This window comes from Carya illinoinensis, chromosome 4, assembly GCF_018687715.1.
Source record: "Carya illinoinensis cultivar Pawnee chromosome 4, C.illinoinensisPawnee_v1, whole genome shotgun sequence".
Taxonomy (NCBI): domain Eukaryota; kingdom Viridiplantae; phylum Streptophyta; class Magnoliopsida; order Fagales; family Juglandaceae; genus Carya; species Carya illinoinensis.
This window is the reverse complement of record NC_056755.1, coordinates 6385618-6407842: the sequence shown is the minus strand read 5'-3', so window position 1 is coordinate 6407842 and position 22225 is coordinate 6385618. Positions and strand designations below refer to the sequence as shown.

The 22225-nt window shown below is 33.4% G+C and overlaps 3 protein-coding genes across 4 annotated transcripts; all 3 read right to left on the bottom strand.

Moving 5' to 3' along the window:
* Positions 1-1754: 1754 nt before the first annotated feature.
* Positions 1755-5780, bottom strand: LOC122308238. Its single transcript, XM_043121445.1, has 3 exons — positions 4576-5780; positions 3965-4396; positions 1755-3712 (listed from the first exon to the last, which is right to left on the bottom strand). Exons 1-3 carry the CDS (start codon positions 5687-5689, stop codon positions 2286-2288), a joined length of 2973 nt encoding a protein of 990 aa, XP_042977379.1. The 5' UTR covers positions 5690-5780; the 3' UTR covers positions 1755-2285.
* Positions 5781-14741: 8961 nt separating this feature from the next.
* Positions 14742-17904, bottom strand: LOC122307575 (PTI1-like tyrosine-protein kinase At3g15890). 2 transcript variants are annotated; one of them, XM_043120512.1, is made up of 6 exons: positions 16954-17904; positions 16701-16845; positions 16304-16566; positions 15369-15876; positions 15191-15277; positions 14742-15096 (listed from the first exon to the last, which is right to left on the bottom strand). In XM_043120512.1, the coding sequence occupies exons 1-6, from the start codon at positions 17013-17015 to the stop codon at positions 15004-15006; spliced, it is 1158 nt and encodes a 385-aa protein (XP_042976446.1). In that variant the 5' UTR covers positions 17016-17904; the 3' UTR covers positions 14742-15003. The 2 variants fall into 2 exon arrangements, with proteins under 2 accessions (XP_042976446.1, XP_042976445.1); XM_043120511.1 differs by having other exon boundaries at positions 14742-15277.
* A 543-nt stretch (positions 17905-18447) lies between these two features.
* Positions 18448-21168, bottom strand: LOC122307576 (glycosylinositol phosphorylceramide mannosyl transferase 1-like). The gene is made up of 5 exons (XM_043120513.1): positions 20734-21168; positions 20227-20623; positions 19602-19765; positions 19406-19476; positions 18448-18771 (listed from the first exon to the last, which is right to left on the bottom strand). Exons 1-5 carry the CDS (start codon positions 21006-21008, stop codon positions 18611-18613), a joined length of 1068 nt encoding a protein of 355 aa, XP_042976447.1. The 5' UTR covers positions 21009-21168; the 3' UTR covers positions 18448-18610.
* Between the last annotated feature and the right edge of the window lie 1057 nt (positions 21169-22225).

Here is a 22225-nt window from a genome sequence, read left to right as displayed (position 1 = left end):
AATTTCATAATCTTTAACCACATTTATCAATGTAGTAAATATTTAGTAATTGATATACACAAACGATTAAGATGATAAAATTCCATTCGAAGAATATAATTTCTCTAAAATCTAAAATTTTCGCAACTACTGATGAAGGTATTATAGCCTTATTTGAAAGGCTAAAAATTTGATGTATAGTCATTTTTACATATTCTTTATACACACAATCAATATGATTGGTTGCGTCATTTTTTTTAATATAAAATAATTATTTTGACCAATCACATCAATTAAATATACCTAATAAAAAAGGATGACCCTCCAGTACAATTGTACAAGCCCTCATCTTTTTCCTTTCATTTAGGGACGGTTGAGATAGAAGTAACAACATTTCCTTCCCAATTACTAGGGTTGTATGTTTACTATCTCTAATTACTTTATTCTCATGTATATGTATAGTGCACGCAATTTACATCATTTGAATAATAAAAATTTTCTCATAACAAATACCGTAATAATCATTCAAAAATAACGAACACACAACAAGAAGAAAAATATAATATATATTATATTCAAGCGCTCCAAACGACAAAACAATGGGAGTTTACGAGTGGAAATTCAATCTAGCAGGCAACATATTAACGCAAGAAAAATGATATACATGCATCACTTTTTATAATACATTATATAATCATATTTTAAAATGAAGGATATTTTTATAAAATTATAGGATAGGTGTAGCATGAGCTCGGTCCGAGAAGAGTAATTTTATTTTTTATTTATTTTTTTATATTCTTAAATATTTTTTAAAAAAATAAAAAATTCATAATATTATTAAAAAATACTTCATTAATTACTAAGTAAAAAAAAAATAGAGACAGAGAATCAGGACTCAAATTCAAGACCTACATCCGGTGAGTTTAAGATTAGTGTAAAATTTATAGTGTGGATATCATTATTAAATGGAAATTATAAATCAGACCATCGAGTGCTCAAGGTATAAACCAAATTAAATCTGAGACATTAATTCGATGCAGTCAGCAAAAGTATGTACCTACTCCAAGAATAATTGCGAACAAGAAGAAATTAAGGACTCCACAAATCGAGAATGTGAGGGCATGCAATAACTTGTACCAAGAGAAACAATTGCATTAGGATCCCCACAAATAGGGTTAAAATCTTCTACAAATCGTACGCGAGGCTAAGTTTTTTCACATTATTTATCGCATGGAGATCAGACTGTTTCTTAATGAGTAACTCGAATACATGAAATATTTATTTAAATGAAATAAAATATAGAGTCTTGATTAAAACTCAAAACTTCTACTATAATATATTTTGAAATTACCACTTATTTTAAAATATTAAACTTTTAAAATAAGTTGTGATTTTACCACCGTCATTTTAGTTCCAAACATTCAAATATTCTTTTAAGCCTTATATCCATTTTAATTTGAAAATTTCTATTTGTCTTTAATTTATTATCATTTGTTGTTTTTTTAATAAATATGTGGTATAATGAATGATAATTAGAAAAACTCTTTTAATTGATCTCCGAAGCTAAGAAAAACATATAAAAAAGTTATTAATTCCATATCAATCATATAGATATATCTGCTAGAGACACAAAGAGATTCCACGCACTAATGTGGCACAATAACAATGTACCACGTTTTTTTTCTTTCCTCTATCTCCCTCTTTCTCCCCCTCTCTTCGTGCTCTCCCCTCCTCGCATTCTCTCTGCCGACCACCACACTAGCTAGCGGTGATCCATAGGCAGTCAATTTATGACCGCAACCATGACGGCTCCCTCCCACTGGGGTCGTGAATACCGTGAACAGAGCTCTCAAGTGTGTACCTCTCCTTGCACATAGGATGGACCACGTGATAGGGGAGGGGTGCTGGCAGCCACCTTATGGTTTGTTTCCTCAGAGATGGTCTTCGACGGCCTGGCCACAACAGAGACAGTCCTTGACCACCTGACCACGAGATGCTGCATGGGCCTAGTAATGGCCATTAACTCCTCAACCTAGTCGTGCCAAGGCGTAGCAGGAGTGTTGGTGGCCAACATGTGGACCGTTGGTGTTTTCTGTTCTCGAAGCAATGCCCTTGAGCATTGTGGTGCACGGCGGGCAACGGTGGCCTTCATAGCTGGCACAAGAGATAAGGCACGAGGGAGGGGGAGAAAAAAAAATAGGAGGAGAGAAAAGAAGAAAAAAGAAATAGGAGATGATGTGTCACATCAGTACGTAAGATGTCTTTTTAGAATCCTTTTGTCTATGGTATTTTTCATATTATATATATCAGTAGCTACCCGCCGAAAGAGATGACTGCAGCTGAAGCAGGTGGTGGTAACAGTCCGCCGCAGTAGGCCTGTGCCCTGGGTTCGGGTCCAAGCACCGGTTCTGAAGCTCTCTCACCATCTTCGGAACCCCAGCCAACCCACACGTTTTCATCAAATAACCCACGCCCCATACGTCTACTTTAACCCCATGCAGTCCTCTTCCCATCTCCGGCGCGTGCCGGATACGCGCAGCCTCTCCTGGCATCCTATGAGGATATATTTGTGGTGCACTCACTGCCTCCTCTAATCCGCACACGAACCACTCATTTTCCCTGTCGTTTCGTCGCATCACTTTCTCCCAACCCAAGTCTCTGTGCATGAAAGATAGGTCATGTAGTGCCACCAGAGCCTTGGTCACGTACTTGAGAGCCTCTACGAGTAGATCACTATTGGTAGGCTTGAATTTGCACCCTCTTGGCTTAAACACCAATGCCAGATCTCTTTCTGATGATTGGAAAATGGATTCCGCGTGCGGGATTCGGTGATCAAGAAAATCGTAGATTTCCTTCACTGCAGCCCATTTTCTTTTGCTCGAGAAAAACCGAGTCACAGTGTTTGGTGTCGTTTCGATGACAATTCCATTTCCCATATCAACCCTCTCAAAATCATTATAAGCAAATAGCTTAAGAGTTCCACCGTTCTTGAAGCTGCTGAAGCACCGGTCTGCAAGCAATGGCAATAGGCCAGCAATTCTGTAACATGGAACTAGGGCTTTGAGTCTCTCCACCGGTGAAGATAGGTCTAGGGAGCACAAATCCGTTCGGATAATCCGGTCACATCCGCGACTTAATGCGCAAAAAGTGACCAAATATCCAACAGCATAGTAGCCCAAGATGTAAGGAAGATCAGTGTAGGTCCACAGAACCTTTTCCGCTATGGAAGACGAGGGGACCAAGGCTCCATCCCTTAATCGATCAGCCTCCTCTCCTCTCCATAAGCAAAAGTTCCTCACGAAACCTGTCACATTCGGCCATTGATCCTGCAACATTTCCTCCGATGATGAAGAGGGTTTTCTTATAATAACCATTTCAACAGAACAAAACTTAGACACAATCCTGTTAATGCAATCATCCCAAAGGCCAATAAAAGCGTCTCTACACGTAGCAGTGGTACCACTGATACTAGGGTTATGTCGTATAATTGGGCCAAGAATATCGTAGGTGATGGCTCGACAGTCTAACATATCGGTAGAGGTTGTAAAGAAAAGCTCTTTCTCTTGAGGTAAGTCACGGTAAACATCCCGTCGCAGTGGAAAACGCAAGTCTTCAGCTGGTGGCTCTTGTAAGTGCCATGACAACTCGAACAAGCTTGGTAGTGTGGGTGGCGGAACTCGGAGGCACCCTAAGTAGTACTCCGACGGATCTTGAAGTTCCCACGAAGGAGTAGCTGCACCAACAAAGATCATTGCATATGCATACCCCGGGAATCATGAATTTGGATTTATTAGAAAACTGCCCCGTAAATTGTTTATTCACAGCCGAGATATTAATATTTAGGACTACAATATTGTTGGAAGTGACTGGTAAGAAACAAATCCTACTTACATCTGGCGTGGGAATCGTTGAAAGGAAGCTGGAATACTCTCTCTGTAAGGCCTGGCATGCATTAATGAGAAAATAGTTAGATGGTTTCCCAGACTGTTTAAGAAAGGCAACTGATTTAATCGTACCACAGTACCAAAAGAAGCTGTGGCGAACGAAGACTTTCTTCTGCCGAAGACTTTGACTTGTTGTCCAGTAACGAATCTATCCACAGAGAAGCCTCTAAGAGGGCCATCTTCGAAGGTTTCCATGGTGCTAGGGACCATGTCCTCGTCAAAAAAAGTGAGCTCATCCGCTTTCAAAAAACTTGAGCCTGGAAGCCTCACTCTCCCCCTGTGGTGCTCACCCTCTTCGGCCCATAAGTAAACTGATTCTTCCCATGCCATTCGTATCTTTCCAATTCGACGGAGCTCTTTTGAAGACGAAGCGCCTATAAAGTCTAGAGAAGAATCAAACCCTAGTAAGGTACCTCTGGTACCATGAAATGCAGGTTCACTTCCACCGGTCATAACCAGTTGTTTTGCCCGAGCTGTATAATGACAAAATAATTTTTGCCGTCACAAAAGTTTGACTAGGAGGAGAAGAAGAGAACGAGATCTTGTTCCTGAAGTTTACATACATTCCTAAATGCGTACTATAGCAAAGAGAAGGAAATAAAACTATAGTTTTCATTGATTAACGCATAAGCTTGATTTTTCTATCTTATGCAAGCAAAGCTGCAGGATTTACCTGAGAGAGGGAGCTCATCTTCTTTGAATGAAGGAGGTGGAGGCAGAGCTTTTGCCCCAGCAAGAGCCTTGCGAGTATCATCCATGCCTACAATTCCTGAACTGAGTCCTCTACTACTTTGAGAAGTTCTCGTTCTAGACCCCATGAACTGCGAAAGCTCGTCAAAAACTTCTTCATCAAACGAAGCCGGTAATCTATGGAGTTTCCTCTCATAAGGAGAAAGCCTAAAGTAACTCTTTCCAACTTCTCTCTCACTTCCCCTCTCCCACTCGTAAACCTTCCTGAATTCCCCCAACATATTATCCCACTTCGTTGCAGCTGTTTTAGCATCCCTATTGACTCCATGTCTTTGAAGAAAATCAGCGACTTCTCCATCTTTATCGGCTCTAGTTTTAACTCTTGTCTGACCACTCTCTAAGTACTCCACTCTTGAAGATGAACCAGACCCATCCGATTCAGTACCAAGGTGGCCACCTTGGTACTGAATCCTCCAAGCTCTTGCCAACCAAAGCATCTCATCGGGTTTCCAGACTGGGCTTACAATTTTCCCTTTCCTGGTTTGATGGTGGACTTGCTCTCCCTCTGACTTGTTCGTGTCCTGGCCAGAGGCAGCATACAAAGAACGCAAAGGAGAGCGTGAAGGAGATAACGCCGTATCTGAGGAGGAAGCAGCCGTGATACCAGGTTCTCGGCTTCGTGGGTTGATTGCGAGTTTCGTTGGTGACGGGCTTGATTCCGTGCTTAGTATAGCCAACTGCGTCTGCTCTTGATGATGTGAATTTGGGAATGGTACAAGCTGCTTCCATTGGCCAGTACATCGAGCTTTCTTTGGATTCACAACCTCAAATTGTTGTTCAAACAATGATGAAACTGCACCGCTTGGAGCATAAAGATCAGGGGCGGCAGAGATAAATGGAGAAGGTCCTCCGGTGGGGAGGACCGGCGGTGAAGGTTGGTGATGGTGTGATCTTGTTTCTGTTGCTTCCACGAGTACTGGGTCTTTGGGAGGAAACGAAACTGGCAGTTGCTTTTGCTGTGGTGGTACTGGAGGTTGGGGTTGCTTCTGGGCTGCGTCTCGCAGCTTGTCACCCATATTTAACAGATGGACCCAGAGGAGAGACTTCGCTAAACTGAAACCTCATGCAAGACCGAACTGATTTATTTCCGTTTTCTGTTCTTCTAGTGCGTACCAGCTTTCCTGCCTGAATCGAACAAGACTGTTGATAAGTTGTCTGTGATGAGTGTGGTCAAACCAGAATGAACTCTTTTTCAGCCATGTTACTAAAATTTATTACAAACAATTCTTATCGCACAAATTTTATAGGAATAAATTTATAAATTAAATAATATATTAAATTTATTTTATGATAAAATAATTTAACATATCACATTTAATTAACTCAATCTATTAAGTATAAAAAAAAAAAAAAAAAAACTCAATCTATTTACTTTTGTAAAATTTTTTTATAATTAAAATATTTCTTTTCTACAAAAATGAAATAAGTCATAATCTATTTATATCAAATTTATGAATTATGTTACTTATAATCACTTTTGTATATTTTTTATCCACTTTATTAATATAATTCATTAAATTAATTATTTTATATAAAAAAAATAATACAATCAATTACATTAATAAAATATATTAAAAAATATTACACATAACATTTTTATAAATTTAAACCTATTACCCATTCGTGTTAATCAGAGAGTTTTGACTCTTTTGAGGTATGAGATGAGAGATAAAATTTTTATTATTATATTTTTAAATAAAATATAATGAATAATTTATTTTATTTTAATTTTAATTAACTTTTTAAATATAAAAAAATTATAATATTAAAAAATTTAAAATTTCAAAAGTACTCATCACCTTTCAGACTTGTCAGTAGTAAGTCAATTGCAGTATCTTTGTAGAATGAATTTTATTATATATAAGCTCACACATTATATATTTATTTATTTATTTTTAAATTATTTTTAAGTTTATTTTTGTTAAATTAATTAAATTTTTTTACTTATTATTTATATATTTAATATTTGATAAAAGAAAAAAATTAAAAAAATATGATGCGCAGTGAGTATGCATATGTTTAGAATTTTTCTCGTAGAATTTTCATTTCTATCTTTGATCTCTCGCCAGAAAGCGCAAGATCTCGACTTTTGAGCGCAGTTGGGCCTCGCACGAAAGAAAAGCATAGGGATCATGACTAAGAAAAGCAGCAGCAGAAAAAAGTCGTACGTACGGGGTCGGTACAGAAACTGCAATGAATAAGACGCCTCAGTTTATTAACCAGTTAATTCACAGAATCAAAGAGAAAATGTTTGATGCGTAATTTTGAGAAGCCAGATACAGAGATCAGAGAGATACATGGTGCTATCAAAAACAGAGCAGATCATGATCGATCATGACTGTACTTGGACTGAGCAACGCGGCTCTAAGAATCTAGCATTGTTTTTGTTCGAGAGCAGTTATGGTTAGTTGGATAAATAAGATTAAAATTTTAAGTTGAGAGAAAAATTTAAAATATTATTATTATTTTAAAATTTAAAAAAATTATATTAAGATTTAAAAAAGTTGAATTGTATATTATATTTTATGTAGAAATTTGAAAAAGTTATAAAAATGAGATGAAAATTTTAAGTTGAGATGAGAATTTTAGAGTTTTGTTTTAGTAAAATTAAAATTACATAATAATTTGTATATCAATTCTGATTTTTTTATATTTAAAATTTAAATTAGTATTATTTTTAATAAAATAATAAACACATTAAATAATAATTATTATTGTAACTAAATTTGTTGTTGGTATCTTTACTGTTTGGAAAGAAAGAAAATACTTAAAAAAAAATGGAGGTGAGGAGATTCACGACTTCCCTCGTGCTGCAAAGGAATGCGTAGAAGGAATCTCCGATCCGAGAAAATATTGGTTTGGGAGGACGATACATGGACAGCTCGAATCAATGGCTCGGCTCCAAATAATCCAGTCATCAGTCATCCATCATTCTTAGCCGTATCTTCTTCTCTCTTTGCTTCTTTGCAGGGCGCGCGATCTCTCCCTCTCTTGTTATTATACCGAGACGAAATCGATACATAGAATAGATACTAGGAAATCGAAGGACGTTTGCCTTCTGGGGGGCATAAATTTGATTCTTAATCAAAGAAAATGATGAAAATAAAAAATTGTATAATCTTTGACACTAAGTTGATAAAATTAATATTAATAAAAAGAAATTTAAAAATTTTTATTGGACTAAAAAATTATAAATGTTAAATGCTGTGGAGGTATGTAATAGAAGTTTAAAGTATTCTAGTTAGATAGCCCACTATATCATTTTGTAAAATATAACAAGTACTACTACAATATTGATATATAAATTTTTATAGATATTCATTTACCTTTTTTTTTTTTTAACACGTAAAAAAAATTTTAAAAAACTCAACACTGAAAATATATATGTGATGCAATGGGTCACAATTCAAACAGATCAATATTTACTCAATTAATTTGTGGATATATTTACTCAATTCAAACAGATTAATGTTTAATTTCATAATCATTTAGAGGCTCGCATAATTAGTCAATATTATTCCTAACAGCTATATTGGTCTCAGAAACAAATAAGAGAACTATCTTCGAAGTGCAACAAAAGCAATTTTAAAATTTCAGAAAAATTAAATGGAAGCTACCTTTTACATATGGCCTTCAATGATAAACCAGTTGTTTCAAACCTAGTTGCACTAAAAAAATTCACCGAAAACATGTTAAGATAGTAAAAACAAACTTTTTTATTGATGAGATTAAAAAAAAAAAAATTAGGCATGTTGACACCATAAACATACAACTCTAAATTACGATGCATAAAAAACACTCAGATCTATCTGAAAATTATTTCCCATCATTCAAACTATAGCGCCCAACAACACTAATTCAAAACCTTATGCTTTATTATAACTCTACCTGTCAGTTGTGCAACTGCCTTTCAATCATATATATCTGCTCCTCAGCAAATTGATACCAACCAGATTGATGAACAATCAAATAAAAACAAAAGCAACAAATCTGTAAGAAAAAAAAAAACATACATTAAAAAAAATATTCTAACAATAAAAAAAGATGATATAAATAAATTCTAAATTTTTTCATTTAATATATCAATTTTACATAAAATTTTATTAAAAAATAAAAATATTAAAATTTTATTAAGAATTAAAAATATAAAATAAAATTTAAAATGTTTTTTCAGTTAATCCTTAACTTGTTAAGAAAAAAAAATCGTGTGAGTTCTTATAATTAGGTGTTCGTTTGAAAGCAAATAGCAAAAAATTACTTTACATACTAATCACGCTATCATTTGCATTGTTTCTAAATAAAATGGAAAATTTTCACAAATTATGAACACAAAATGATAAATATTATTATTAAATTTGCAATAATGATTAATGTATAAATTAAAACAAATCAAATTAATATCATCAATTTATCCTAATTACAAGTGAACTTATATGAATATAAAAAAATTGAATAATATTTTTTCAAATGAGATAGAAATGAACATATCAGAAAGTGGAGCACAAACAAAGGAACAACGTGGGCACAACGAATTGATACCAACCAGATTGATGAACAGTCAAATAAAAGTAAAAGCACAAATCTGTAAAAAAAAACATACATAAAAAAATATTCTAACGATAAAAAAAATGATATTAATAAAATATAAAAAACAAAAAAGATAGAAGGCTAAAAAAAAACTACAAAAAAATGCAAATGCTATTTTGTTTTATTTTTTATTACAATATTTGTGTTAATAAGTTAATGTTTATCAAAATTTTAAAATTTTATCAAATTTTTAAAATTTTCAAACAAATTTTTAAAATAAAGAGACTAAGTACTATATTTATGTATAAAAACTCAATAATCATAACTTTGAAGTGATTAGTAAGTAAAATGGTAATGGTGTTTTACTATTTAATTCCAAATAAACAGTTAATTATAAGAATTCGTACAACTTTCTTATCATTTTTGTAAATAAAAGATTGTAAAAAAATGACTAAAATAAAGAATATAAAAAAGATGACTTTATTTTTTTTTACTTTCCTTTATAATGTTTATATTAATCAAGAATTGTTTATAAAATTTTTAAAAATTTTGAAAGAAATTTTGAAAAAAATAAGACTAAATATTCGAATCATGCACACAAATTTACAAACCGTAAAATTTCAAGTTATAATTATGCAAGAAATTTATAACACTAAATTAATATGAGAAAATTTTATAATGCAAAAAAAAAAAAAACTTTAATTTATTATTAATCCACTACTGCACAACAAATTTTAGTTTACTGTTATACTTGAAGATATTTAGTCAAACAAGTGTAAATATAAAGTTTATGATTATTTTATTCTTACAAAAATGGTCATTATTTTTATTTTGTAATTAACTTATATAAACCTTATATTTTCTTTAGAAATAATAATAACTGTAACATCAATGAAGGAAAAAATTAAATAATAATAACATAAAAAAATACAACATGCATATTAGTCAAAGACATTCAAAATAAAAAAACAGTTTTGATAACAATATTCCAATTAAACTTATTGTAAATCAATTATGTGGTCGAAAATTTAATTTTATCATATTTTATTATTTCTACTTTTATGTAAAAAAAAAAAAAAAACAGTTTTGATAACAATGTTCCAATTAAACTTAGATTTGGTCGAAAGTTTAATTTTATCATATTTTCTTATTTCTACTTTTATGTAAAAAAAAACAAAATATAATAAAAATATTTATTATATAACATTTTTATTTTCTTTTATATTTCAATTTAGCCTATTTACAATTTGTTTTTTCTATTTTCCCCTACTGCATAGCCAGTCTCAACTTACATTATTTTTAATATTTTTTCGGACTTACATATTATTTTTAATATTTTTTCATAACACACCACTGAATTGAATTTTTTATTTAAATATTATTATTAAATTTGCAAAAAGTATTATTGTATAAATCAAAAGAAATAGAATTTTAAAACATTTTAATTTTTTTTTACATTTTAAATTCTCAACAAAATTTTATTTATAACTCATATATTAAGCAAAAACATTTAAATGAACTGTGTACTAATATCTAGATAATAAAAATCTTTTATAAATATTATTATTAAATTTTGAGTCATTATTAACGTATAAATTTAAAAAAAAAATTTACAGCATTTTAAATTTTATTTATTTATATTTTTAATTCTTAATATAATTTTATATAAAATTCATATATGAATTGAAACAATTTAAATGAATTATATGTTAATAGTTAAATAATGAAATTTTTTTATAAACATTATCATTAAATTTACAGAAAGGACGTACATTGATGAACTTAAGCCGATCACCCTCAATACACTTCTAAATGTTTATCCACACCTCCATGTAAGAATTATCGTTTTAGAATTCTCTAGATAATAATGACGACGAGAGCTGATGAAAGGTGTAGGTGAAAATTTTGTTTTATATTTCTTAGTTAAAGCAAAAAGTACTTTATTTTTAGTAAATGATTGAGAAAAATTGTGGGGCAGTAAATTACCAGCTGTATTGCTCATATTCATGATGATTTTACTTCACAAATATCTCATCCTTCAAGTCTTCAGAAAAGTTGATCCGATAATCTTGAGAAGGGTTTAGAGTTATAGGTTTGGTGGCAGGTCTATTTTTGTATCTTTAATATCATCATTCTGTTTTATTTGATTCAATAAAACTTATTACTTTTTAATGCACCGTAAACGTCATCTAATAAAAACCCTATCTATAAATTAATGCAAACCCCCTCCACCCGGTTCCAGATGCTTCTCGCCGCCCCTCCATCCTCTCTCTCTCTCTCTCTCTCTCTCTCTCTCTCTCTCTCTCTCTCTCTCTCTCTCTCTCACCTTTATTCTTCTGCTTCTTCCATCTTTTCCCTTCGGATCTACGCCGTTTGTCCTCTCTCATCTACACCGTCTCTCTTTCCTCCTCCATTTTCTTTTTCAAACCTTCCAAGTTTTACTTTTTATGTCTCGGATATGCAGAATTTTTTTTCCCTTTCGTTTAACGTATATTCTTTTAAGTTTTTGTTTCTTTCATCTATTTGTGATGGGATTTATTTAGTTGTTGGTTTGTGGTTCGATTTTTTTCTTTCTTGTTTTGTTTGTTGTTGCGATTGAGGTTTATTTTTTTGTTTCATTTGTTGTTACAGGTCTGAACACATCTTTGGTTGATTTTCTTGCATTTATTTACATATCTGAACGTTGGTTCTTCTCGCTCCTTCCGTATTTTTCTTGTACAATATTTTTTTTTAAAGTTGCACTTGTTGTTACACCCATGTAGAAATTTTTTGTTCTTGCATTTCATGTATATTCGATTAACGTTTTTTTTTTCCTCACAGTTCAGATTTGTAGATTTTTTTTATTTTTGCAATCTGTTTTTTTAGGGTTTCAGTTTGAAGAGAGTTGTTCTTGGTTTATTTTTTTGCATTTATTCACAGATGTTCAGATATCTGTTCGTTCTTCCGTCTCTTCCATTTTTTGTTTCTTGCACATTTTTTGTTTAAATGTTGCGTTTGTTGTTACACATGTAGAAAAAAAAATTTCTTCCGTTTCATGTATATTCGGTTCACGTTTTTTGTAACTTTCGTTTCTGATCTGTCGAATACATATATATATATATATTTTTTTTTTTTTTTTGCGATCTGTGTTGCTAGGGTTTTTAGTTTCCAGTCCAATTTTTTTTTCCTTTTTCTTCTGTATATTTACCTTTGGATTTTTCACATCTACACTAATTGGTATATTTTTTTTTTAAATCTCAGCAGAAACGTTCTTTGGTAGTTTCTCACGCGTAAAGCGCCAGCAAATCAGAAGGCAAAAAAGATGGGATTTGTTTGATTTGTTTTTGTTGGGATATTTTCTGTAAACCACAGATGAAAAATATGCAAACATCGTTTTTATTCTGTTTCTATTTTTTTTTTTTTATGCTGTCATGCATATGCATACCCATATAATTATAATGTAATTATATATGTACTGAAATATTTGATTCATGCTATATCGAAAAAATAAAGAATAAGAAGCGTACCTACAACTGTTGAGATTGAGGAGTCCACGAAATCGAAAGACCCGAGCCATTTTTTTTGTGTTTTGAGAAAGTGAGAATACGGTAATACCGAACACAAATTGAAATGAAATGCAAGTATCGAGTTTTAAACTTGTGGCCGGACGAAAGGATAAGATTGTAAGTGTAAAAAGACAATAATATTTAGTCGGTTGAGTAAAACGACAGCAAAAATAATTAATTAAACAATAGAATGAAGGGGCAAAATTGAAAATAAAATAGTGGGGTAAAAAGTCAGGTGGTAACAATGTGGAAGGACCAAAACCTCTTGTCGGCAAAAAAAGAACAAACTAAAACGAACGTAATTGTCAAATAAAATCAAGGGTGAAATAGGAAAATAAAAGTTAAACCAAAATATTGTAGATAAGCGATTGCCACTTTATATATAAGTATAGATATATCGATTTTATATTTTTAAAAATTGATTTTTTTTAAATGAGTACTTTTAATTTTATCAATTTTATTTTAATATAGTTTAATTTTTTAATTTTAATCGAGTGTCAATATAATTATACATATATATAAAATATATATATTTAAAATTAAAATTTTATGTTATAAAATTATTTCACATATAATTATAATAGTATATAGAAATTTCTTATATAATTATATATATTATATATATAATTATATATACATATATAACATATTTTATATAATATTAAATATTAATTTATATATATTATAAACGGGTCGGGTCCAGTCCAGTGCCACAAACTCAAGAATCGTTTTCGGATCAAATTTAACCAGTTTTTAAAATATAGAACCTGATTCCGTACAAGACTGATTCAAAACATAGCCAAATAGCCAATTGGTCCCATCTGGTCCGGTTTGGATTGATTCTCCAATTTAAACTTTCATCCGAACCCTACTGTTAGATTTGTATAATAAATTAAATTAAATTAAATTAAAAGTTGAATAAAATATTATTTTTTAATATTATTATTATTTTAAAAGTTGAAAAATTAAATTATTTAATATATTTTATGTAAATTTATAAAAATTATAATGATGAGATTTTTTTTTTAAACGGACTACGTGTAAACTTTATTGATTCACCTTAGTTCCATTTACAGCCAACAAATAAACGATGAATCAATAGTGTAAATAAGGAAATCCCCAACAATCCGTACGCAATAGCTCCGAAGTCTCTCTTGTCCGATTTCTAATCCAACAAATTGTAGACTATTATTTTGTGCTCTCTCCATGGCTAAAAAATCAGCAACTATATTTCCTTTCCTATAGATATGACAGATGCTGCAATGAAGAGTTCGAAGCATTAAGCCTCTTTGTTATTGCTATTTTTTTAAGTTTCTTTTGTTGCGAATAAATTTTTAAAAAAAGTAAACTCGTAAATTTATATATGTTAATATAGTATGTTATATTATAAAATAAATTTAAGTAATCATATAAAATTATGTTTATAAAAAGATAGGGATCGAGTGGGGTAGTCCATCGCTGAGCTATAGGCCTAATTTGGTTACTAAATACCAAATTATTTCATCTTATATCATTTCACATAACTATTACAACTTTTTTAAATTTTAATATAAAATATAATAAACAATTCAACTTTTTCAAATTTTAAAACAAAATATCTCAATTCATTTTATCTGAACTGTGTAACCAAATGAAGCAGATTTGCTGAAAATTTATCTTATAGCCCATTATTTTAAGCACACCTGCAAATGGCAACTATTGAAACCTAATTAAGCTTAAGATTTGATCAATTAATAAGCTCCGAAACCCTACTACAATTTACCATAGGGCCTCATGCTTCACACGTTCTCAAAGCTCATCTGCATAAAACCGTATCTGCATGGCCTTTCCCTGCAAGTAGATTCTAGATTGGCCTGCAGTTGATCTTTTATCTGTCATTAAGATTGATACATTTCAATCTATCTAATGTTGATTGGTTAATTAATAACTTTAAACTTTAACCAAATAGAAATTTTTATCCGAATTTGAGTACTTCAAATGAAATAGAAAATAGCCGTTGAAAGTGCAACATACAATATTTAAATGCTCAAATGTTCATAAGCAACATATAGAATAATACTTGCATCTTCTTAAATCATGTGGTGACGATGCCTTATAAGAAATCATCAAATGGGAAAACAAAAAAAATAAGAAGAAAGAAATAAGGAAATGCTGATTGGCCTGGCCTGTAGCGTACGTCTCGATCTCCATTAACAAAGTACCTAGGAAGCTAGACCAAGTTATACCAGTGCCTTTCACATGATTGCTTAGTCAAATTACTAAAAGCCAAGAAGATACATTTCAATTTCACAAAAGAAAAGTGGGTTTGGCCCATGTGGTTCTCGCATCAGATATTGGTTCCTTTCCAAAGTCTGCATGATGATCCATATAAGTAATATTACTGTTATTTTCTTCATCTTCTTCTTCATTAACAATGTCTTTTACATGATCATTATAGTTAGATACCTCTTTCTTCCTCCTCCCAATTTCACAAAAGAAAAGTGGGTTTGGCCCATGTGGTTCTCGCATCAGATATTGGTTCCTTTCCAAAGTCTGCATGATGATCCATATAAGTAATATTACTGTTATTTTCTTCATCTTCTTCATTAACAATGTCTTTCACATGATCATTATAGTTAGATACCTCTTTCTTCCTCCTCCCAACACCACCTGTGAGCCACTCGACCACGTCGATCATGCTTGGCCGGTTGTCAGGGTTGTGGTCTGTGCATCTCAGCGCAATCATGACTGCCAACTTGAGTTGCTCTCGATCGAACTTGCCCTTCAACCTCGGGTCAGCAATATGATTTAGAGCACCTTTTTGGACACATGGCGTGACCCATTGCACAATATCACGCTTGACTCCACCGGGGAGTTTTTCTAATGGCTTTTTCGCACTGATAATTTCTAGGAGTAAAATCCCAAAACTGTAGACATCGCAGCTCTCGGAAACCTTCCCCCACATGGCATATTCAGGGGCCAAATATCCTAGGGTTCCTTTCACTCTAGTTGTCATATGAGAAACACCATCTGGTATCAGCTTTGCAAAACCGAAATCTGCAACTTTTGCTTCAAATTCAGTGTCTAATAGGACATTGCTTGCCTTTATGTCTCGATGAATAATATGAGGATTGGCCTCATGGTGCAAGTACCTTAAAATGAAATATTAGCAGTGCATACATAAAATATCAAATACAAGTATAATCATTGTACCAATCAATGAGCAGGGAAACACCCAAGACAACTTTAGTTTTTTACATCCATTTACACAATTACGTTTTAAATGATGAGTATTTTGGTAAAATCACTTATAAAATACATAAATTTTAAATCATAGTTACATAAAGAGTCGTAGATGTATTATTACTCCTTAAAAAACACCATGAAACAGGCCGGCATCTTTGACAAGTTCTCCAAAAGAATCTATGAACAGTTTATTCTTGAACATCCTTTGAATAGTTCAAAAGAGTTTGGTTGTTTTTTGTGGGATTTTATAAAAGTAGCTTGTTATTTTTTATATAAAAGATGAAAAAAATTGTTTCCGACCAAAAAAGAAAAAGGGAGGACAATGTTACTTACGCTAAACCTTCTGCTGATCCAATGGCTACGCTCATTCTCCGGGGCCAGTCTAGCAGACAATCATCAGCGAGTTGGCCATGCAAATGGGCAATCAAGCTATGATTAGGCATGTAATCATAGACAATCAGCCTCTCCTTCCCACGAGCATAAAATCCCCTCAAACCCAAGAGATTCTTATGCCTCACCCTTCCAAGAATTTCAACTTCCACAGCAAACTCCATCTCTGCCTTTGCACTCATTGCCTTTAGTCGTTTCACAGCAATCTTTAAGAATATTGTGGATGTTTCGGTATACATTAGAGAAATTAAAAAGTTATATGTATGATATTTGTTTTACAAGGCGAACAAAAAGAAAGAAAAAAGATGAAGAATAAAAGGTGAACATGATCATTAGTTACCTCGACGCCTTTACTTGTTCGACCCCAATAAACAGTTCCGAACCCGCCTTCGCCAATCTTGTTATCTTGATGAAAGTTATTTGTTGCATGAAGTAGCTCCTTAAGAGAGTATATTTCCCATGGATAATCCCTACTCTTGTGAAAACTTCAAATTTCCAAATAAAAGACCCAAAGTCGAAAAATTACAATTTATTGACATAAAAATATATAGTAGATCAATATATTTGAATCAATATGATCTAAGAAATCGTACCTGATCTCCGGTTGCTCTTCTGTGGATATGCAACAAAAGAATCTCCAGATCAACTTCCTCATGGGAGAAAACAAAATATATGCGTGAAGAATTCAATTAATGTATCTGCAGTGGGAGACAATCATGAAGACTGAAGGGGAAAAAAACCACGGTTGATTAAGCAAGAAGAAAGTAAATATATCGGAGTACTCTTGAAAGCAAATTAGAGGAAGCTAGGAGTCTTATGGAGGACACAAAAGGCAGCCTTGGAAGTCAAGGAATTTGTTGTTTAATGTTATTAATTAATAAGCTTAGGCTGTTCATAAGAGCCCTCAGGTTTATGTATTCTAGTCCCTGTTTTTTTTTTTTTCCTTTTGGAAAGCTATATTTTCTCATTGGAAATATCACATTTTAGGTTTTCTTATTAGATATTCTTAAGGATTTTTAAATATTAAGGAAGTAGTATTATCTTTGTGGCTACAGGCTACGTCTGTGTGTGTTGTTCAATGGAAAGTGACACCATTACCGCCCCGCCGCCCCCCCCCGCGCCAATTGATGAGAGGATCTAATCAAAGCTGTGATTTTTACATTTAAGGCTAATACGTCATGGATATGGATAATTAGCTGTACCCAACACATTAATGAATTTGTTTAAAAGAAAAAGGCCATTCCAGTCATGGCAATCATGCAGAAGAGATTTGGGGGAGGCTGATTGAAAGTAGCCAAGGTCGAATTTGGATTTGAAGATCTGAAAATTAAGTGATGAAGAAAAATATTTATTAGTATAAATTGTCTTGGACTCTTGCGGTTTGTCCATAGTTTCTCAGGTGCTGCTGCTGTCGTCTCTTACCCTCTAGAGCTGATTTAGCTGGCTTGAGTTGCTGACATGCTGTCAAGAACGGCATGGCGCTGTCATTTGTCAAGTCCTGTTTGCTGTCTACTACCGAAGAAATGCTGCTCGTTGCCTCCTTTTTTTTTTTTTTGGGGGGGGGGGGGGGGGGGGGGGGGGGGGGGGGTTGGTTATGCTTGTAATTAGCTAATGCCATGAGTTGATTTACACAGATCAATATTTTTGGTGGTTGTGCAATACTTGTGTGTGTGTGTGTGTTGTTGTTTTTTTGGGTAAAGAACACTCATTTTGAACTAACAGAAATTCAGATCCAGCTCCGTCAAAAGACCTATTGGCTGAAAACAGCATTGACAAAAGTACATTTCCCAGCAAGAAAAATGAAGCTAATGATCTTCCAGTTGACAATAGATTTTATAACTCTCAAGTTATCAAACAATCCAACAACAATAGCTCGACCAAACCCATCCATATAATGTAATAATCTACGCATGTATGATGCGATCCTACCATTTGAATATGGTCCGTTCACAAGATGTACTCTCTAAAAGAAAATTCTCTGTGCGAAGCATTTACTGCAAGATTGTAGGATATATGGCATTTTTTGGAAGAAAAAAAGAATTGCATCATATTAGGTGTAAGTATCCGAAACAGAAAACTGGACAAACTAGAAAAAGTGGGAAAGCCACACAAATGGAATTGAAAACCATGAGATTCAAAACTTAAAACATGTGTGCCATACGCATATGACCTTAGTTCCTAAAGAAAATAGAGAATATATAACTACTGAGATTGTTATTGACGGGCAGTGAAGAAATGGAACAGGTAAAACTACCAGAACCATTCATGCCTCGCATCCACAGCTTTAACATTGGTTGATACAAGAGGCATAGTTCCATAGAGAGAAATGAAATCATTGAGGCATTTGTTCCTTGAATCACTGTGCCCTTTCAAAGTGCTGATGCCTGATGATCCAATCTCATAGATCTTCCCTGTAAAATTGATAGACCACATTTTGTGAAATCTTAGAGGAGCCAATCTTTAAAGCTAGCCTAAGAACGAAGATACAGCCTGAATTTCGTAGATTTATGCATAAGGATAATCCGTGGTGAGAAATGGGTTTACAACTGGGACTCATTGGGAATTTAGGTTAAAGAGTTGTTATCATTTCTGTTCCCATGAGGTCTAAGTATGGGAACAGTGAATAAAGAGGACAGATAATTTCTCATTTGGAAATGCACCGACATCATAATCACTTCCTAGAAGTGGAAGGCTTTAGGCATCAATAATAATATGACAAAACTTCCCATTTAATCTGAAACCACTTTCCAAATTACTAGTGCACTTAAAATTCAGAAAGACAACCAAAGTAATCGAGGGTAAATTCATCCAAAACAAAGCTACCATAAAAGACTATCAAACAAAAAACGACACTTAGATGGAACCAGAGTTTAGAGAATAGACATAAACAAGTAGCAAGCCAAAGGGCAACGGATATGGTTGTCGATATTTATAATTAAATAAATCAATCAAAGGCAGATGTATCTACAGTCCTTTGACATTGAGATTTTCAAGGCTTATCCAGGGTCCTTTGAAATTAAACAGTCAAGAAAAATGTTAATATACCTTTCACCCATATAGGGGGAGCACTGGTGGCATTGGCAACAAGCAGTGACATAGCAATATCTTCACAGTTCCTGTAGGAGAAATAGGGTAAAGCCAAATCAAATTCCTCAGTGAGAAGTATTTAAAAAGTACAGTGATCGTGCCACAGGGAGGAAAAAAAAAAAACCTAGAAGATAGTATAATATTAACCATTCACCTTTCCCTGGATACATAATCATGAATCGATGAGGGCATCTTGTGAGTATATATATCCAAATACTTCCTGTGGAAGAATGCAGCTTTTGAGAGAACCATACTATAAGTGCCCATCCACCAAACTGACCACCATCCTCCATATTTGTAATATGCATCACCATTATTCTGTTTTATATGAACAAGAAATTGTCAGATGCAGTAAGGTAACTGAAATCAGCTTTTTTAAGAAACTAGGGATGTGCATTTGTTTCACTGTCAGGTTTTATTGTCTCAGGAGAGCCAGTGAGTCTAATAAACTTCTTAAAATTCATGCATTAATTCACATAATTGTTCATCAGACTTTCCAAATTCTGTTGACTATCAAAGTATTTTAATACAATCTTCCAGATTAAAATCCTGCAAAGCACTTGTTAATCTCTCTCTCTCTCTCTCTCTCTCGATCCACACACCACATGGATTTAATCCTTTCAGAAACTTAATGCAGATCATTCCCTAGAGATATATTGCTGTTCATCGATTTAATCCTTAACAAGAATTGTCTTTTATTCCACACACAAAAACGATAAAAGTAAACAGATCAACATTATACAAAGCAAGTAGGACATTATGTGACCAAGATCGCTAACCGCCATATCCAGCCTGTGCGTACGTGGTACAAATCCCACCATTGTGAATGGAGCACTTTGCCATACGGTGAAAGCAAAATTCAACGTAGCACAAGGAACGATCACATCGTCATCAATGGAGAAAATTGCATCTGTTCGGAGCTCCTCAATGGGCCTGAATCTGTTGTTCAAGTTATCTTCTTGATTTATATCAAACCTAAAGTTGGGTTTGTGAGCTGCCTGGGACTTGGAAAACACAACTTTCTTCAGATAGGCTTTGAGATTCTCTGGAGGAGGATCGGTCTCACTCCACACTACATGAATTGCATCAGTTCCGCTGCAGGATGCATAGTGAGCAACCGATTGCTTGAGAAGAGAATTTCGTTTCCAAGTGTTGATAAGCACCGTGTAGCCACCCCTGAAAGACGCAATACATGAAAACCAATCCAAATAAACCGCATCCAGAAAAAACAAATCTACTAGCTAAAAGGCACCTTAAAGGAAAAGTGAAAAGAGGAGAAAACGCACCTAGAAGGAGAAGAGACTGACGAAGGGTAGTGAGGATTCCAACCCATCAACGAACTAAGTCTTGAGTTGACCAAGACGACGATGCAGAGGGTACAGAGACCCAGAAGAACCTTCACCTTGGTCGCGGCGAGTAGCTGGCGAGCTCGGCGAAGAAGAAGCGGCGAGCGGCTGCTGTAAGCGCCTCTGATGGCCGCTTTCTCCTTCGCAGGCGAGTACAAGCCGCCGTTGACGTCGGAGGAGGAGGCGGCATCTCGAATCCCGATGAGCGTGGACATGGGGAGTCAAAGTCCATTCAATCGACGGCCGCGATTGGGTTTCATTTAGTCCTGAATCTGCTTAGGCAAACGTTGTTGTGGGAATCGGACTTCCTTGTCGGCAATTTTAGAGGAAGAAAGAACAAGACGCAGTATTTGGGTCGATTCGGATCAGCTAATCCACTAGGCTCGGCTCGATCAGAGTAAATTGTATCTAATTGGGCCTGGGCTTGGGCTTCACGTGAATGTCTTTATCCAATTTTAATTCGTGTTGCTAAGAGTTATTTATATCTAGAAAAAAAAAAATCTATTTATCTATTCACAAACACACTATTAAAGCGAGAAACAATTGCCACAAAATATATTTATATTTTGATTTCATTATTATTTAAATATGTATTCACTAAAATGTGTTTGCACACTAACCTATAAATGACATAACTCTCTCTTATGTTTGATGCAGCAACTTACAATGTCAATATTTTGGTCCCATCTCTGATTATGCGTTGGCACATTGCATGTTTTTTTGGAATGAGTACTGCTATTGGACCAAACTTACCGCTTAGATAGCATTCTTCAAGTCGCACTACCATGTAGTTTATTAAAAAAAATTCAAAAAATATATTCAAATAAAAAAGTGTCCAAAAATACAATATATATATATATATTAAAACTATAGATTTTCTTTCCCTCTTTTGTGTTTTTGTTTTTTAATTTTTTTATATTTTTTTAATAAACCACGTGTCATCCCATGATATTGTCACATCAATAATGTTATTTAAGCAATAAATTTTAGATCATCAAGTAGTATTATTCTTTTCAATACTTCCATATACCACCGGTGAATAATCCCGCCGCAGCCTCGTGATTGACATGGTAATTGCCATGTTAGCCAATAATTAATATATCTAAAAAAAAAAAAAGCAGAAAGAAACCCAAAAAGGTAATGTGGAAAGGGGGGAAAACATTAATTTTCATTTCATTTTGAAGAATAACACGAAACCATCGCACAGGAGCCCAAAAGCGGAACTAGAGACCACACCAACGAGCTTTAACTAGGTTTTAGCTTGTTCTTTTATCTGTATTTATGGGTAAGAGAACGGTTTTAATTGAATTTTTCTTTGATCAACATTTGATATGGGGTTATTTCTCTAGCTTTCTCTTTTCTTTTTTGTTTGTATGTGAAAAATGGTTTTGTTTATTAGCTTTTATCTTTGCTTGGGGTGCGTTTTTTAAAC

Coding starts and splice junctions, on each gene's coding strand:
- LOC122307575 (XM_043120511.1), bottom strand. CDS start 17,015: ATGAGGAAGTTGATCTGGAGATTCTTTTGTTGCATATCCACAGAAGAG. Junction 16,567..16,700: donor GAACAAGTAAAGGCGTCGAG/GTAACTAATGAT, acceptor ATATTCTTAAAG/ATTGCTGTGAAACGACTAAA. Junction 15,877..16,303: donor GGATCAGCAGAAGGTTTAGC/GTAAGTAACATT, acceptor TTTCATTTTAAG/GTACTTGCACCATGAGGCCA.
- LOC122308238 (XM_043121445.1), bottom strand. CDS start 5,689: ATGGGTGACAAGCTGCGAGACGCAGCCCAGAAGCAACCCCAACCTCCA. Junction 4,397..4,575: donor TAAATCCTGCAGCTTTGCTT/GCATAAGATAGA, acceptor GTCATTATACAG/CTCGGGCAAAACAACTGGTT. Junction 3,713..3,964: donor TCAGTTGCCTTTCTTAAACA/GTCTGGGAAACC, acceptor TTGTTGGTGCAG/CTACTCCTTCGTGGGAACTT.
- LOC122307576 (XM_043120513.1), bottom strand. CDS start 21,008: ATGTCCACGCTCATCGGGATTCGAGATGCCGCCTCCTCCTCCGACGTC. Junction 19,766..20,226: donor CGCACAGGCTGGATATGGCG/GTTAGCGATCTT, acceptor CATATAAAACAG/AATAATGGTGATGCATATTA. Junction 19,477..19,601: donor GATTATGTATCCAGGGAAAG/GTGAATGGTTAA, acceptor TTTCTCCTACAG/GAACTGTGAAGATATTGCTA.